The sequence below is a fragment of the Hypomesus transpacificus genome, chromosome 15 (genome assembly GCF_021917145.1).
Source record: "Hypomesus transpacificus isolate Combined female chromosome 15, fHypTra1, whole genome shotgun sequence".
Taxonomy (NCBI): Eukaryota; Metazoa; Chordata; class Actinopteri; order Osmeriformes; family Osmeridae; genus Hypomesus; species Hypomesus transpacificus.
In genome coordinates, this window is record NC_061074.1 from 14,352,045 (window position 1) to 14,368,283 (window position 16,239).

Sequence of the window (16,239 nt, forward strand, 5' to 3'; positions counted from 1 at the left end):
TCAGGTACTTGTAGGCTACAGGCATTTTAGGATGAACACACTGAGTCCAGTGCCTCCGTGGTGAATCCTTTGTGATAGATATTTGAGTTTCAGTTGAGCTCTATCTACTGGCAGTTTTTTGGACATTCCTTCAGTGTCAGGAGGAGATACACTCTGATTTCAAACTTCGATTTTGTTATTATGGGTCAATTTTCTTTTTGACGGTGAATTACGTCTGAATGGTGGAGGCGTGAGTGTCATGGCAGAGTCTGGTCATCTTCTGACAGGAGGAAGACCTGGTTCGGATCCCGACACTGTCAAGACGGACTCATCACAGGAAATGAGGCGTACTTATGTGGAAAGTGTGCAGGAAGGTGGCATTCAGACCTGTCACTCTGACCACTAAAAGTCTAGATGTGCTGTCCTACAGTATAAAGGGAGAGTGATATTCCTGAAACAGCCCCACTGTGTCTCTTTCTCTTCCCCTCTTTCCCTCTCTCTACACCCTTCTCTCGTTCTGTCTTTCTGTCTCTATCTATGTTCTCCCTCTCTCTTTCTCTCTCTCTCTCTACCTCTACCTCTCTCTCTCTCCCCCTCTCTCTCTACCTCTCTCCCCTCCCACCTACCTCCTGGCATAATTTGCTGGCACCCATTCCTCTCCGTCTGCCCCCCTCTTACTCCCCAGGCTGCAGTCTTCAAAATTAAATCAGGTCCTGGAAGAGAGATGCTCGGCTAATCTCCCATGATAGACCAAATGTTGTGTTGAGTTGCATATCTTACAGTGCTCAGGCCAATCAGTACAGTCAGGAGCAGGAATCCCACACAAAGCTGACGCTGAATGTTAAATATGGTTGTGTGCAGATACTTGTGTGTGTGCTTCATCAAGACTGGTTTTAAATGTGACACTCTCACCTCTTTGTCATGTCACTCCACAGGTATCCTTCACATGGGCAATGGTGAGAACATCTTTATCTCTCAGCAACCTCCTGTGATTGGTAGCGTGATGGGCAACGGGCGACGCAGGAGCATCTCCTGTCCCAGCTGCAATGGCCTGGCCGATGGCAACAAGCTGCTGGCGCCCGTGGCACTGACCTGTGGTTCAGACGGCAGCCTGTACGTGGGTGATTTCAACTACGTGAGAAGGATATTCACCACGGGGAACGTCACCAGCGTGCTGGAACTTAGGTAACCAGGCAGCGGACCTGCCAGCCAGACGCCCACTCTCACTCGCACTCATTTACTCACACTGGGCCTCATGTGGACCGGCTCACAGGTCATAAAGCAACGGGGCCCATTGAGATAGACATGATAGGCCCCATAGATCCACGATTGATGTTCCTGCCATCTCACCCACCTGCATCAGCTGGCTGCTGGCCTTGATAGGGCTGGGGCTGGTGGGTGTCTTAACTGCTGCTCAACTAACTTGGGGGAACTCTGGGGAAGATGGATTTCTTTGTTAATATGCTTTGGGCAAAGTAGTATGACATTACAGAAGTTAAAGAGTTTGATATCTTCTCATAATTCTTTTCTACTTACTAATCTCCACTAACAACCATCATTCTTTCCTGTTTCTTGCTTTTCTCTTTTTTTTCCTTTTGCTGCTGCTTATGGATTACTCTAACAGAAATAAAGATTTCAGGCATAGGTAAGCCCCGCAAATTACAGTTTGTTAGAATGTTTGTGGTCATACATTATTTCATTATTTCATGTCTTATTGAAAGACCACAAGTCTCTTGATTATATTTATTGGGGTACGTTCTTTTTCAATATCTATTGATTGCTTCTTTAAATATAATTATTTGCTGAGGCAATGTAATTCCCTTAGATCCGAAATGATCCTGTGGTATTTGTAGTGGAACGGTTTAGGCAGGAGAGTTGTGTAAATGTCATGTTAGAGGAGTTACAGCCGTGGTTGACTTAATTCTTGTGGCAGGATACTTTTCACAGGGAGATGACATTCCAGAAACAATGTCGTTCTCATCACAGTAAATAGGGTATCTGAGTTTTGCCTTTGTGAAAATGATTATACCACAAATACAAATGAGCATTCCTGACAGCTTATAGTTTGGAATGACCACTATGCGTTAAAAAAGAAATTATGTTCTTTCAGAGTTTGTAATTCTTTGTTGTTGGCTGAGGGGTGTGGCTCACGGGCAAGACAACCCAATAAATCACCCCCTCACCCCCTCACCATGACTAGGGATTTGTTTTCCTTGTACAGTGACTGTAACTAGCTGGTCTAGCTGGCAAAGAACTATTGATTTGTTTTCTATCGGAGAGTCATGACTTCAGCTGGGGATAATGCAATCACACTGAGGATGAAAATACAAGTGATGGCTCTCCAAGGCTGACATCACAAAACAGATATACCACCCTCCCTCCCACACACACACACACACACCAACACACACAAACAAACACACATCCTACCCTCTGCAGCTGAAGCACTGAGACAGCAAATCTCAGTCCCTGTGCTCTTAGGACTCCAGACATTAGCATATTAAAGAGGGGATTTATTCTGAGAGAACACAGTGTGTGTGTGTCTCCAGAAGATGTCTGGCTGCTCCTGGTATGCATGGGAGCTGGTGATAGCACTTGGGGTGAGATGATCGTGCTGCAGTGTGCAGTGACCTCCCGCTAAAGATGTCCCTATCCGCTCAAGCCCTGCCCCCTCCATCGCTGTGCCAGCATGCAGCGAAATCCAATTATCTTCCACAAACTAGATGTTGTCAGTGAATATAGATGGGGTCTCTGGCCATGCCTGAAGGTCAGGGAATAGCGCCTTATAGTTTCAAACACTGTGGGGGTTTGCTACTGTTCTGCATGCAACACAGAACTGATAAGGTATCGCCTGATTACATGTGCCAGATAGAAAGCCCAAAAAGACAGAGATCCAGGAATTGAGGGCGTACAGACTGACCTATACAATATGGAAGTAATTTTTCTCGGCCAACTGGTTGAGCTTGAAATGCAGACTAGAATATCAGTCAACTTGGTCAGTGGGCTGACTGTGACATCTTCGCCTGAGGTCCACAGCAGTGTCCTGTCCTCAGCCATCTACAGAAGGTCAATTGTCATTTAAAATTATGTATCGGAACTGACAGTACCACAGACTTACTGCTACTGCTTTTCAGACTGTAAACTCTATGAGGTTTGGCACTCGCATGCCGCCAGACTCAAAGAAAGCTCAAGGTTATAGTTTTGATTTTTTTTTGGTTGTTCTGTAATGATCATTGAGTTTGGCAGAACTGTGCTGTATCAAGCCTCCATGACTCCACTCATATTTAAGGTGCCACTAACCACTACATCACTGTATGCAGGCACTCAGGAGCAGTTATTTTCATGTTCTTGAAGTTCCTACTATCTCACTGATGTTTTTGTGTTTAAGCCAAGAGAAAACATTTGAGGGAGAGTGATAGTGATAGGGATGGTGTCCATTTCCTACTTTATCCAAGCCATGTACTGCAGTTGTCTTAATGTACCATATGCTCAACTGTATTGAGATGCTACTTCTCTCAAGGAGGCATTTTGAGTATATGCAAGCCAGAGAATAAATCAAAACAAATCTTAATTTTCGACTTAACCCTGTAAGACCCAAACATAAAAATAACGTCTTTTTTTAAGTCAGATGATGTTGCAAGAGTCTTCTGATGAAGATAATGAAGGATTAATTCAAAACATATGTTTTTGTACGTTTTTAGGGAAACGTAATAATGCAACGTTGGGCCTAGTTGGGAGCATTTTCTCTCAAACTGTCAAAACAAATAAAAAAAACAACTAATGGTTAATTTGGAGTGTGGATTGCTTACATAGCACTCCAACAGTACATGTCATTAATAAGTATCACCCAACAGTCATATTTTGATGAATCAGAATTTATAAAAAAATTTAAAAAACTGGATAAATATTATAAAAACAGACCCCGGGGTCCATTGTTCATGTGCAATGGTAGTCCCAAAAGCAGTTCCTTTCCTCTGAAAAGCAGAGACGGATATTGCACTTTCTGCAGAGCGTATTAGAATATCCTTTTAAGCAGTGTCTGCAGTGTCCTCTCGTTGTCTTCACCAGAAATGTGCGACCATGTCCCTGCACACATCCGTTGGTGGTTCACATGCCCTCTTGGCTGGGACCCTATTTGGTGGACCCCCATTACCTTAGGATGGTCTCTTCTGAGCAGTCACAGGTCTCTGAGGTGTCACAGTTATCGGCGTCAAAGGGCTCCCACTGGCTGGAGATGGCCGCCCTCCTTGATGGCCGCCCTCCTTGGTGTGTTGACAGCTGTGCTGGTCAAGATGAGAGAGGAAGCTACCTGCGCCTGAAACAGTCTCCTGATTATCATCTTGTTCTTGGGAATATTGAGAGCCTTGCAGTCCCGTTTGTAGAGGAGACACGCGTTGATCACAGCAATGATAATAGTGTGCCCAAAGATGTTACTGTATCAGCAGCGCAATTTCATGAGGAACTTGTATTTGGCTCCAAATGAGTCCAGCAAATCCACACCGCCCATGTGTTTGTTGTATGCACCCACAATATGAGGTCTCTCAACTTCAATGTAGGATTTTTTTTGTTCGAGCGTTGAATCTTTTGCACAGGATCAATGCCAGCAAAGGATGACACAAGTGTGACTGCTCTGTTGTCATACCACTTGACAGCGCATATGTTGTGGTCTGTCAACATCACTTTCTCCATTTTGGATAGCATCAATGACATACTACTAAAAGGAAGATACAACCCCCCAGACCTCTTACATCCCCATATTCCAGAACATTCACACCTGTCCCTGAACAATGCACCATATATGCAACCCCCACATTCCAAAACATTTACACTTTTCCCTGAACAACCATCCTCCAAAGCATTCCACAAACAGTATTTGTTTTGTGCAACAAGCAGATATGTGGGCAAACAAGCAAAGTCCAGATAAAAAAAAAACAGTTGGCTATATTTCACTGCTAACATAGAAATAACATTGATTTAGAAATATTCAAATCTGGTCTAAACTGAAAATGACAACAAATAACCCATTTGTAAAGGGTGAATCATCAAATACATTATATTTCTGTAAGTATTTATCCTGTATCTGAACATTCGAGAAGTGTAATGTCTCCATGTAATGTGCAAGGTGCAATTGCTATTTTAGCTACCATTTTGACCCAACGTTCTAAAATTACAACAAAGACAGAAACAAGCTGAAAATCAAATGTGATGAATGAACTCCACAATAACTTACTATTTACATGAAGTGCATATTCTAACAATCACCCCCCCCAAAAAAAAATCATGGAATTTACTTACTTCAATGATGATATATCCAGTCAAATGAAACAAGGAGATTCGCTTCTAGGAAAGTTAGCTGAAGGAATGAGTTCATGACCTTATAGCCAGATCTATATACACATTTAGTATCAAGTGTTTTTTTGGAGAGCTAAAGGTGACGTTGTACTATTACAACAAGGGGTCTTACAGGGTTAATTCAATACCAAATGTCAGGTCATAATCTGACATTGATAAGACATCTTTCAAACTATAGCAATCAAACTTTCTATGTATGAAGTTTATTGTAAAATTATTTCAGCCTTGTTAAGGTACAGTGAATTTGAATGGTGCCTGCTTCAAGTGTCTGCTTAGTGTGAGTCACTTCCTGATTGTGGTGGTCTCTGCAGGTAGCTATTTCTCTGTATAGTATACGGTTTGATGTCCCCTGTGTAGATATGAGCGATGACTCTGTCCAGGAGTCTGTTATTTAACAGGGAATATTTCTGGCCTGCTCTTTTTGCTTGATGGATGCATAATGTATTTGAATTGCTGCTCTGTTATGGTATGTATATACAGTACCTCTATATGTAAGTCCCAAGGGTGTCTAAAACCTGCCTGTACTTTCAGGTTCCAGCATTAACATTATCCCAGGGAATATCAGAAGCCCTGCAATACTGCTCCAGAATAATGTAGTCACAACAGTTTGGCCAGATATCCTGAATACACAATTCACCACTGCGAAAAGCAATTACACCTGCTTGCATGTGGCATTTGATTTTTTTCATGCCTCAGGTGTGTTTTGAGTAGCTGCAAATTTTGCGTCAGTGTAGGTGGAGGAGTTTCCTAAGCACAATGGTGTTATTATTTATACATATTGTACATAACATATATTTTCTGTAAATGAAATAGCACTATTTACTTTGATTTCACGCGTGAATAAAAGTTAGTCATGTTTTACAGGGTAATCGGCATGTTTTACCCTTTCATGCTCTTCAGATGAATGTCCCTAAAAATCCCCAGAGTTTTTTGTTTTTTCATTGCCCTCCATGAGCAAATTTACTTAGTCCTCGAATGGAAAGTGTTATGGTCCAGGACAACCATAATTTTAGTCTGGCTAGTCTAATATGGTCAAAAACATTTGTGTCCTTAATGCCTACATTAACCGTATAATTTGCATATGCCTTTGCCTAGTCCTCTCCTTTTAACAGTTACTATGCACATTACATAACATAAACCTACCTCAAAAAGCACACTACCATCTGCAAGCACTGTCTCATGTAAACTGTTGTTCTTTCATACTTGTGTGAACAAGTCACCTTGTGTGAAATGTCTTCATAACCTATCTTAGAACACTTAGCAGCATTCCCTCTTCATTAGGAGTTTATCAGGTTTTATTAACTCCATAAAATAACAGAATTAATGCAGGTCTTTCATAAAGTATCTGAGAGTGAAGTGGTTTATTTCCAGCCTAGACAAAGTTACAATGCTCTACTAATCTTAATTTATATGAAAGGTTGGATTAATTATTCATCTTCAAATCAAAATTTTCATGGACTCCACAATTCCTTCTTAGCTTAAACAGTGTGTGTTTTGGGGACAAGCAAATGATCAGTTTCACTTGCATGTAGAGCTCAGCATGTCAAGGAACACAAAATGTTAATTTAGGAAGTTGTTGTGGAATACTGACATGGAATGGCACTAAATGTAGAAATGTGTGTGCCATCTATCTTTAAAGGTCTGTTTTATATGTGATGCACAAGAGTAAGAGTGTTCAGATATATTTTGAAAGTATTACTTTCTTGCTTGTTTAAACAAGGAGCACATATAGAGCAAGTGTCAAAAGATCTTTGTGGAGATTAAAGAGCTATCAAGCTTGTTTTGGTGAAATTGTCTCTGAGAAACATACTTATTTTGGCCTTTACACAGTGTTAAACACAGTAGCCAGACTTATTGGAAACCCTCTACTACTGTCATTTGAAAGTTCAGCAAATTATCAATTTAATGGAATTCTGTATCCAAATAAATGTTGCCAGCGATTTGTAAATGCTTCATTAAGATAGAGAATCCTTCATCTATTCTAAAGGGAGACACATTTGTATTGTTAATCAATCCAAATGCAACAATATCATGTTCATTTATTTTCATTTTACTTTCCTCTTCATTTATTGTAATTGTGTTGAACGTGTATCTCCACTCTGCTTTCAAGTCAATTTTTATTGTGTTAGGTGGGAATTATACCCAAACCGATGCAGTGAATTTAAAATCCTAACAGTTTGATTGATTTGTACTTCTCCTTTATCCAGCAACAGCCCTGCTCATAAATACTACCTGAGCAGCAGTCCTGTTTCCGGTGCTGTCTACCTATCCGATACCAGCAGTAGGAAGGTGTTCAAGGTCAAGTCTCTGAGTGCTGTGAAAGATGTTGCTAAGAATCTGGAGCTGGTGGCAGGGACAGGAGACCAATGTCTGCCCTATGATGATACCCGCTGTGGGGATGGCGGAAAAGCTGTGGAGGCTACACTCACCAACCCTAGAGGTACAACATGGTCACTACAACCTCTGAGCCCCAATAATATCTGTTATGTTTATTAACCTAGTTTTTCGTGCATGTTTAAGTATCTATCTTACGAATGATGGACTCAGAGTCCACTTGTGGACTCGGTGTAGGCTTCCGAAAGACATTGACCACTACAGGCAGGTTGTTGAAAAGAAAGATCTGAGTTACAAGACTGACCAATAGATGTACATTTTCAATCCCAGGTTCACATTACCGTTAATTTATATGCACAAAAGCAAAACAGAAAGAAGAGAGACCGAGACGCTGTTGTGAACCTGGGAGGGAAAATTGAAATCTGCAGTACTGTACATTTCAATTTTCACTCCCAGGTTCATAACCAGCTAGCAGTACCGTTTTACAGATGTGAAGCGTTGTGTACAAATTGTAAAAAGTTTTTTTTTATGTACAAAAACATTGCCATTGGACTTTTTTGCAATATTGTGGAAACCATTAATCATCAGAAGAGAGTTTTTTTGCCCTCTGCCAAGTTGGTAATATGAGTCACCATGCTCCCTGTGCCTGCATGTTGCATCTGATCAGGGAAGAGTACATATTTGTTCATCTGAAAATATGAGATTGCGTTGTTTGGTTGTTGTCAGGCTTTTGCCTACTGTAATGTACATAGTGTTTGTATATTATAACTCATTGAATCAATGTTTTTTGTTGTTGAATTAGTACGAGAATTCTCTACATACTGTAGTGTGTGAATTATTAAGGTGTTTGTTCATACATGAAGATTTTTCTGAAGAGTCAGTTATGGGTTGTTGTACAAGCAGTACAATTGTTGTATAATTCATAGCTAAATCGTGTATCTTCTCCTCTTTTTATATCCGTCCAACAGGCATCACCGTCGACAAGTATGGTGTCATCTTCTTTGTGGATGGTACCATGATTCGCCGGATTGATCAGAACGGCATCATTTCCACTCTGTTGGGATTTAATGATCTGACCTCTGCCCGACCCCTGAGCTGTGACTCTGTGATGGACATCTCCCAGGTATGGCCTTTTTCCCTTTACCCCACCTACTCCTGCGCTAGACCACTATGAGGGCCAATGTTCAACCCTCTGATCTCCTGGCATTGCCAGCTGGCTCTACGGTTGCAGCTGGGAGCTCTGGAGGAAACTGAGGTTGGACATGCCTGGTTCCAGAGGCTCAGACCAGGGTTTGCAGCAGAGGTGTGGGCTGAGACTGAGGGTGGGGTTGGGGTTGGGACCTGATGTTACTAGGGCAAGATGAGGTTGTTTCCCTGGGGGTTGCTTTCCATCCAGATGTGGAATAGCATCAGCCTACAACTGGGGGGAGATGAGAAATCTGACCTTTAACCTTATGGGCCAACCACTTCTACACATGCACACACATGTTGTACATTCACAGATACTCATACACTCACATAGCAGACTGCCTGCCACACCAGACATGTCCCCCAGGCAAGGGCACTGTGTTGAGGTCACTTCACCCTCTGGCTTAGTGAATTCCCCATAGAGATGACAAAACCTAGATTTTATGTCACATTTAATCAGCCACGCACCATACGCTTGGCTCTCCTCTATATTTTATTAGAACATATTATGTTGTATGTAGGTGCATATTCATATTTAATTCACTGCATATTATTTGTCATCAAAACAACCTCTTGTGGTGGTTTTATGTATCATGACCTCAAATTAAAGCACAATACACAAACTTTATTGTACAAAAACGAGAGATCAAGAATAAATCATTCTACTCTTATCATGACCTCAAATTAAAGCACAATACACAAACTTTATTGTACAAAAACGAGAGATCAAGAATAAATCATTCTACTCTTATCCTTATGGCTCAAAATATTAAATTCCATTACATTTTTGACATATTATGTTAATGCAATTCTACAAAGCTTGATGTCAATTCATTTCTATGTTAGCCAGTATGGGTCATTTGTGACTGCCAGAAAACTGGCCCAGGGGGCCTCTGCTGCCAATACTGTGGAGCTGTATTTGTGTGACGGGGTGTAGTCACAGGAGAGAGCTGCCAGCTGCCCACTGCAAGCCCTCAGGGACCCCCACCCAACCCTTACTACTGTACCTCCCACCCCATGTTTCTCTGTCAGTCTCCACAAGCCCCTCGCGGATGCCTGCCACCTCAGCTACATTGCAGAGGAGATCCAGGCAGACTGACTGCTGGTCCACAACCATGATAAATCGTACAAGTGCTGCCAGGGACTCTCAGACAGTAAAAAGCATCCATTAAAAATTCATCCACAGCATACAGCTCCTACTTCAAACACTACTCAGCCCCTTACTTACTTATGGCATAGTCTCACTGTAAAGGGCTCATCACTGATAGAGCTCTCTACTTTTTTACCGACTTTCATCAACTAAAGTTTCAAGATTTCTCTCTCCCTCTCCTCATTGAGGGTCACTGATGTCTTAAAAATTATCTTCGGTATTTGCAGTACCGTCTGGGAAATGTTGGTCTTCTTTGTGTGCTATGGAACGTGATTCATCCTGTGACCTCTATGTGTTTTTTAAGCCAGGCAATTCTTTGCCTTCCACACATTAACCGTTGGTTTTCCTGGACATTTTTCACAAGGTTAATGGGATGACCTCAGTGAGAGATCTTTTTTTATGTGGTTTTATAAAGGCATGAGGTCTTCCATTTTTAAGTTTATGTTTTGAAAATAGAGATGGGTCTGAAACACTCGTACTGTATAAAGGGAAACCATGTCTTGGAATGACATTACGTTTTGCACATCTTCACTTGAAGGGTGTTAGGAACTTCAGAAAGCTTTATCATGACTGCGCTGACATTGATGTGCAGTTAAAATCTGAAAGGTTCTTCAAACCGAATATGGGATAAGTTTAGACAGTCATCACATTGATAAAAGGGGGTTGTAGCAGAGGGATAGCTTATGGGAAATGGGCTATTGTAATACAAGTGAGCTTACAAACAAAAATAGATGTGCTTTTGAGGGGGAGAAAAATCCATGGCTACCTCTGATGGCTGATGTGCCCTGCTAAGCTGTGCCATGGGCGGGAGAGCCAGCGCCACTGACAGCTGCCCCAGTGCAGGCAGGAAGGCGAGGGTATGATTGGGTTACGGCATGTGGGACGGGAGCTCGAGAAATATCCCCTCATCACTCAAAGCGGCGTGAAAACCCCCTGACAACAGACTCCCTCGAGCCACTCCACACTCAGGCTCATAAAATATTAAACCACCAGTGTTGACAAGGAATAGGTTTTAAGGAATCAAAATCCCCCCCCTTAGTTTCCCAAGTAAATGTATTTTCTGCTCTCTGAAAGACAACGTGTATCCACTGCCAGTCTCATGTTTGTTGTGCGTAGCCAAAGGTACTTTTTATTATATAAACCGACTCGGTTTGAGAGAAATGGTGGGAGGTTTTCAGGACATGGGGCCTTGTGGTAACATCAGCCATCAGCTTTGGCAAACAAGGATGCTGTGAAAAACGGATGTTATGGGGAGAAACCTAGGACCAGTCAGGACTGAGACATTATAAAAAGAATGATTGAACTGATGGTGTCCTGGAATCAGCTGTCAATAGCTAACTACTGAGGGCAAATTGCCTACGATTTAGAAAATGAGGAATACTGAATGTGTAAACAGGTTTGGTTTAGATCAATGTTATGTATTGTATACTCTAGAAAGGGGTTTCCTGGAATCAGCTGCTGAAACATACATTGAGTGTTCTATTTTATGTTTGTAGAGCTCTGTGTTTTTATTGCAGGCCAGAGGCCTTTAGAATGCAGAGTTGCTGCTCTTGTGAAGTGGAATTTACTGTGGCAACCTCAACTTTTTCACATTTATCAGTGGAAATGTATTTCCTGGAGGCTTTTTTAATCCACCAGTCAGCAATTTGAAGTTTTTATTTGATTTTTTGCTGATGTATTGTTTAACTATTGTCAGCTGAAGGTTACACACTCCATGCCCAAACAGTATCTTCCTCCTCTGAGATTCAGCCTAGTTGTGAAGCACTCTAACAGCAGTGTGCCCTAATGTGCTAGTTCATCCTAAATGACTGCATGTTGTGTGATGATTTTATGCAGTTAAATTGAATATGGATTTCTGTTTTACAAAACCAAAATGCAGAGCCATTAATTCCATGTTATCATAAAATGTGATACTTAGGGAATTGCTCCCCAATCAATTTTGTGGACAGGGGTCTGTGAACTTGCATCATCATGCCCCTATGAAAGATTAGTGAACCATAGTAATTGCAAGGTAATTCCATCCCCTTCCTACTTCCTGGCTGTAAGACGAGGTATCCAAATCAATGCTAATTCTGGACTCATGTAAAAGCTGTCCATCATCCGAACTAGTCCTTGTATTTTCCAGTAAATTAAGACCAGGTTTTAATCAGTCTCTCTTGTTGCTGCTCTAAGGCTGCTTTTGAAATATGACACTTCATATTATGTTCCTAAGAGATCTTACTGGGTTTGTAAGTGCAGAGGGAGTTTGTGAATTTGATGAATCCAATAACTTGTACTTGTTAAAATCTAGATGCATTATCTGCAGAACAATAAGTCATAATTTGGGGTATGTAGCCGGGACTTTCATCTGCTAAATGTGCTTCATTTTGTCCTCATGGACTTTGCCTCCTGCTGTCTTTTTGTTATTACTAAATTAATAACCCAAAGCAAAAAAAGAGATCCATTTTGCCAGGTTACCGGATGCCCAGTCTTTCAGTATTTACATGATCTATGGCTGTCTTATGGTTTGGGTTCATCTGATCATTTACTTGGATCTCCTTTTCTTTTTTGTTTCCTATTCTCCTCTAATCAAGTTCAATCTCAGAAATCTTGTTTGGGTGTTTTTAACAGTGTTCTAACTGCTATTTTCCTTCTTATCAGATAAGAATCTTTTCAAAAATGGTTTTCCTTGCGAGGCCATGCTAGGGGAGAGCTTGATATTTTTCTGTACAATATCTAATGTTTTGTAAAGTGTTTTCAATTACTCTTGCCTGGAGGGTTTTTCCCCTCAGATAATGTTAGGATTTGGTAGATCAAATGTGCCAGCTTTGCTTCTGACCCTTCTATCTCTTTGGTCTGCTTCCCCACAGGTGCGTCTAGAGTGGCCTACAGATCTATCCGTTAGCCCCATGGACAACTCCCTCTATGTGCTGGATAACAATGTGGTGCTCCAGATCTCTGAGAACCACCAAGTGCGCATTGTGGCAGGCCGTCCCATGCACTGCCAGGTGCCAGGCATTGACCACTTCCTGATGAGTAAAGTGGCCATCCATGCCACCCTGGAGTCCGCCAACGCCCTCGCCGTCTCCCACAACGGCATTCTCTACATCTCGGAGTCAGATGAGAAGAAGATCAACCGTGTGCGGCAGGTGTCCACCAATGGAGAGATCTCTCTGGTGGCAGGAGCCCCTAGCGGATGCGACTGCAAGAATGACGCTAACTGTGACTGTTACTCCGGGGACGATGGCTATGCCAAAGATGCCAAATTGAACGCACCTTCTTCGTTAGCTGTGTCATCAGACGGGGAACTGTTCATTGCGGACCTGGGCAACATCCGCATCCGTTATGTGCGCAGGAACAAGCCGTACCTGAACCCTCTCAGTATGTACGAGGTGTCGTCCCCTATCAATGACGAGCTCTATCTGTTTGATTCTAATGGGAGCCACATCTACACGCAAAGTCTGACCACTGGAGACCACCTGTTTAATCTTACATACTCTGGAGAAGGAGACATAAGCTCCATCACTGACAAAAACAAGAACATAGTGACCCTCAGGAGAGACACAACTGGTATGCCTCTATGGCTCATGGTGCCTGATGGACAGACCTTCTGGTTCACCATTGGAACCAATAACGCCCTCAAAAGCATTGCTGCACAGGGTCAAGAACTGGCTGTGATGACTTACCATGGAAGTTCAGGGCTGCTAGCAACAAAGAGTAATGAAAATGGATGGACAACCTTCTACGAGTAAGTAACATTTTGTTTAAAATAAAATTATGAGAATTGGTTCAAAAACATTACTGTAACACCACTGCAAGCCAAGTGGATTCAATTATAGATAATGGCTTTGCCACAACTCTGGATTGAAATCGAATTTATAGTGCAGCCTATAAATCCCAAACACTGTTTACTGAAAGTAATTATAAGGGGAAATGTTACAACTACGCATATGTTGATGTATTGAAGTTTGCAGGAACACATAGTCTCTTTGGGCTAATGTGTTAGATATTCAGAATCCAGGAAATTCATATTTAGACCTGTTGTCGACAGTCGATTGCAGTTAAATATTATTTCACGAGTCATGGCCACATGCCTGGAGCTCACTGTCACTCAAAATGCCACACCATTTAATGTATTTGATGAGTGTGTCAAACTATTTACGTTTTTGGGGCTGTTCAGATATCAGTTCTAGCTCACTTGTGGAATATCACACCCTGATAAATCTTCCATTTATGAATTCAATCTTAGCAGATATTTAACACTTACATTTTATCATGTAAGGTTGGCAACAATTAGGGTAAAAAGACATTGCTGAGGTATGTGTACATGCTAGCATCCACCTACACTACTGGAAGGGTGTATAAGCCTGAGGCTGACACAGTCTTGACTTGTGCAGTTCTGTCTCTGAGTCATTTCCTTTGAAATTATTTTCAAATGGCTGATAAGATTATCTCATTGGAACACAACTGTCTATTAGACTAAGAGAAGAAGACACATTAGAAGTAAATCTGTTTAATCAAAAAACCTTTCCAGCAAATATGTAATCCATAGTGGAGACACAGTTCTCTGCTCTTAAAATGTATGTAGTGGATAGACATGACATTAAATAAATGTGGTTGTTATTTGTGTGCAATGGCAATATATGGTAAAAAATGTCATTGGGGAATTCCACAAAGATTTTATTCTACCTAGAAGCAATGATATGTTCAATATTCTCAACTTTTGCTTCTGTATTTTTGGCAACAAACAAACAGAAATAAAATAAATGGCATAACAAGAACACAATAATTAACATAAAACATTTAATTTCCTGTCTTTCTCTCAAAATAAGATTATGACTTCACATTTCCCCGCCAGCACATTTGGTCCATGTTTCTAAACGAAATAAAGGCCCAATAAAGGGACTCTTTGTTGTTTGTACATAATTAGCTTTCAAGGTCACTCTGCCTCCTGAGGGTCAAAGACATAATTGGCCTCCGTTGGATATAAAAAAATACCACCATTTATCTTCGAACACCAATGTGTGGCTGTTTTATGTTTTTATCGTACACACCAAACTGCCTGAATTGGTTCATGTTTATGTATGTCTTTCAGCCTATAGCGGAACATAATTTAGCATGGTCAAATACAGAAACAAAGAACACAGAACACACAAAACACCTACTCCATGGTTTTAGTGCTATGCCCTATGTCAGCTTCCTGTGCCCTGACAGTAGCTGGATTTGGTGGTAACCTGTAACCATTATTATATATTTTTTATCATCAGCGCTACAGTTTAACGGTTGCTGTAAAAAAAAAAAAATCTTCACAGTACTGTGAAAGATGCTTAATTGCCAAACAGAATAGCCAATCTTGGTTTCTGATGATGCTTATATTTAGTGACAAAGCTCATCAAAATACACATTATGTATCCAGAATCTGTAGGACCCGCTTCCAGATATGGGAAGAAGTCTTTGGCGAACGCATTGTGATGCTTTGGGCAATGTTCTGCAAGGAAACCTTGGGTACTGCCATTCATGTGGATGTTAAATTGACACATGTACCACCTACCTAAGCATACCATGTACCCCCTTTCATGGAAACAATATTTATTGATGGGATTGGCATCTTACAGCAGGATAATTCACCCTGTAATAAAGCAAAAATGGTTCAGGATTGGTTTGAGGAACACATCAACGAGTTCAAGGTGTTGACTTGACCGTAAAATTTCCCAGATCTCAATGCAATCGAGCATCTGTGGGATGTGCTGGACAAACAAGTCTGATCCATCGAGGCCCCACCTCACAACTTACAGGACTTAAAGGATCTGCTGCTAATGTCTTGGTGCCAGATACCACAGCACGTCAGGGCTGTTTTGGTGGCAAAAGGGGGACCTACACACAATTAGGCAGGTGGTCCTAATGTTATGGTTGATTGGTGTAAATCCCCTTGCCAGAACTCAACCTGGTTCCTCAAGTCTTCAATCTGAACTTTAACAATTGGGTAGTGTGGTTCACTGAGGGGTGAAAATGTGCAGTGTGCTGATGTTGAGTGGCTGCCTGTGGTTGGGCCTCATCAGGAAAAGGTCAGAGTACTAGTGTTTGAAGTGTATGTGATGCATTACAAATGGATTGTTGGAACATCCGGGGGGCTGGGGGGGGAGCACAGCTTCTTTCCCCTACCCAGCCCCTATAGACTCATTGGGCCCCTGGCCCACAACCCAAAGCCCTCAGGCATGGAGCCCCTAAAAATGCAGCCTCTTGCCCCTGTCTGCCCT

The 16,239-nt window shown here is 41.7% G+C and overlaps 1 protein-coding gene across 1 annotated transcript in view; it reads left to right on the forward strand.

Moving 5' to 3' along the window:
* Positions 1–16,239, forward strand: part of tenm4 (teneurin transmembrane protein 4) — a 113,397-nt gene that overhangs the window by 78,774 nt on the left and 18,384 nt on the right. The window contains exons 22-25 of the mRNA XM_047036567.1: positions 915–1,164; positions 7,539–7,771; positions 8,634–8,788; positions 12,853–13,730. Of these exons, the coding sequence (XP_046892523.1) occupies positions 915–1,164; positions 7,539–7,771; positions 8,634–8,788; positions 12,853–13,730 (1,516 nt within the window). The remainder of the gene's footprint in view (positions 1–914; positions 1,165–7,538; positions 7,772–8,633; positions 8,789–12,852; positions 13,731–16,239) is intronic.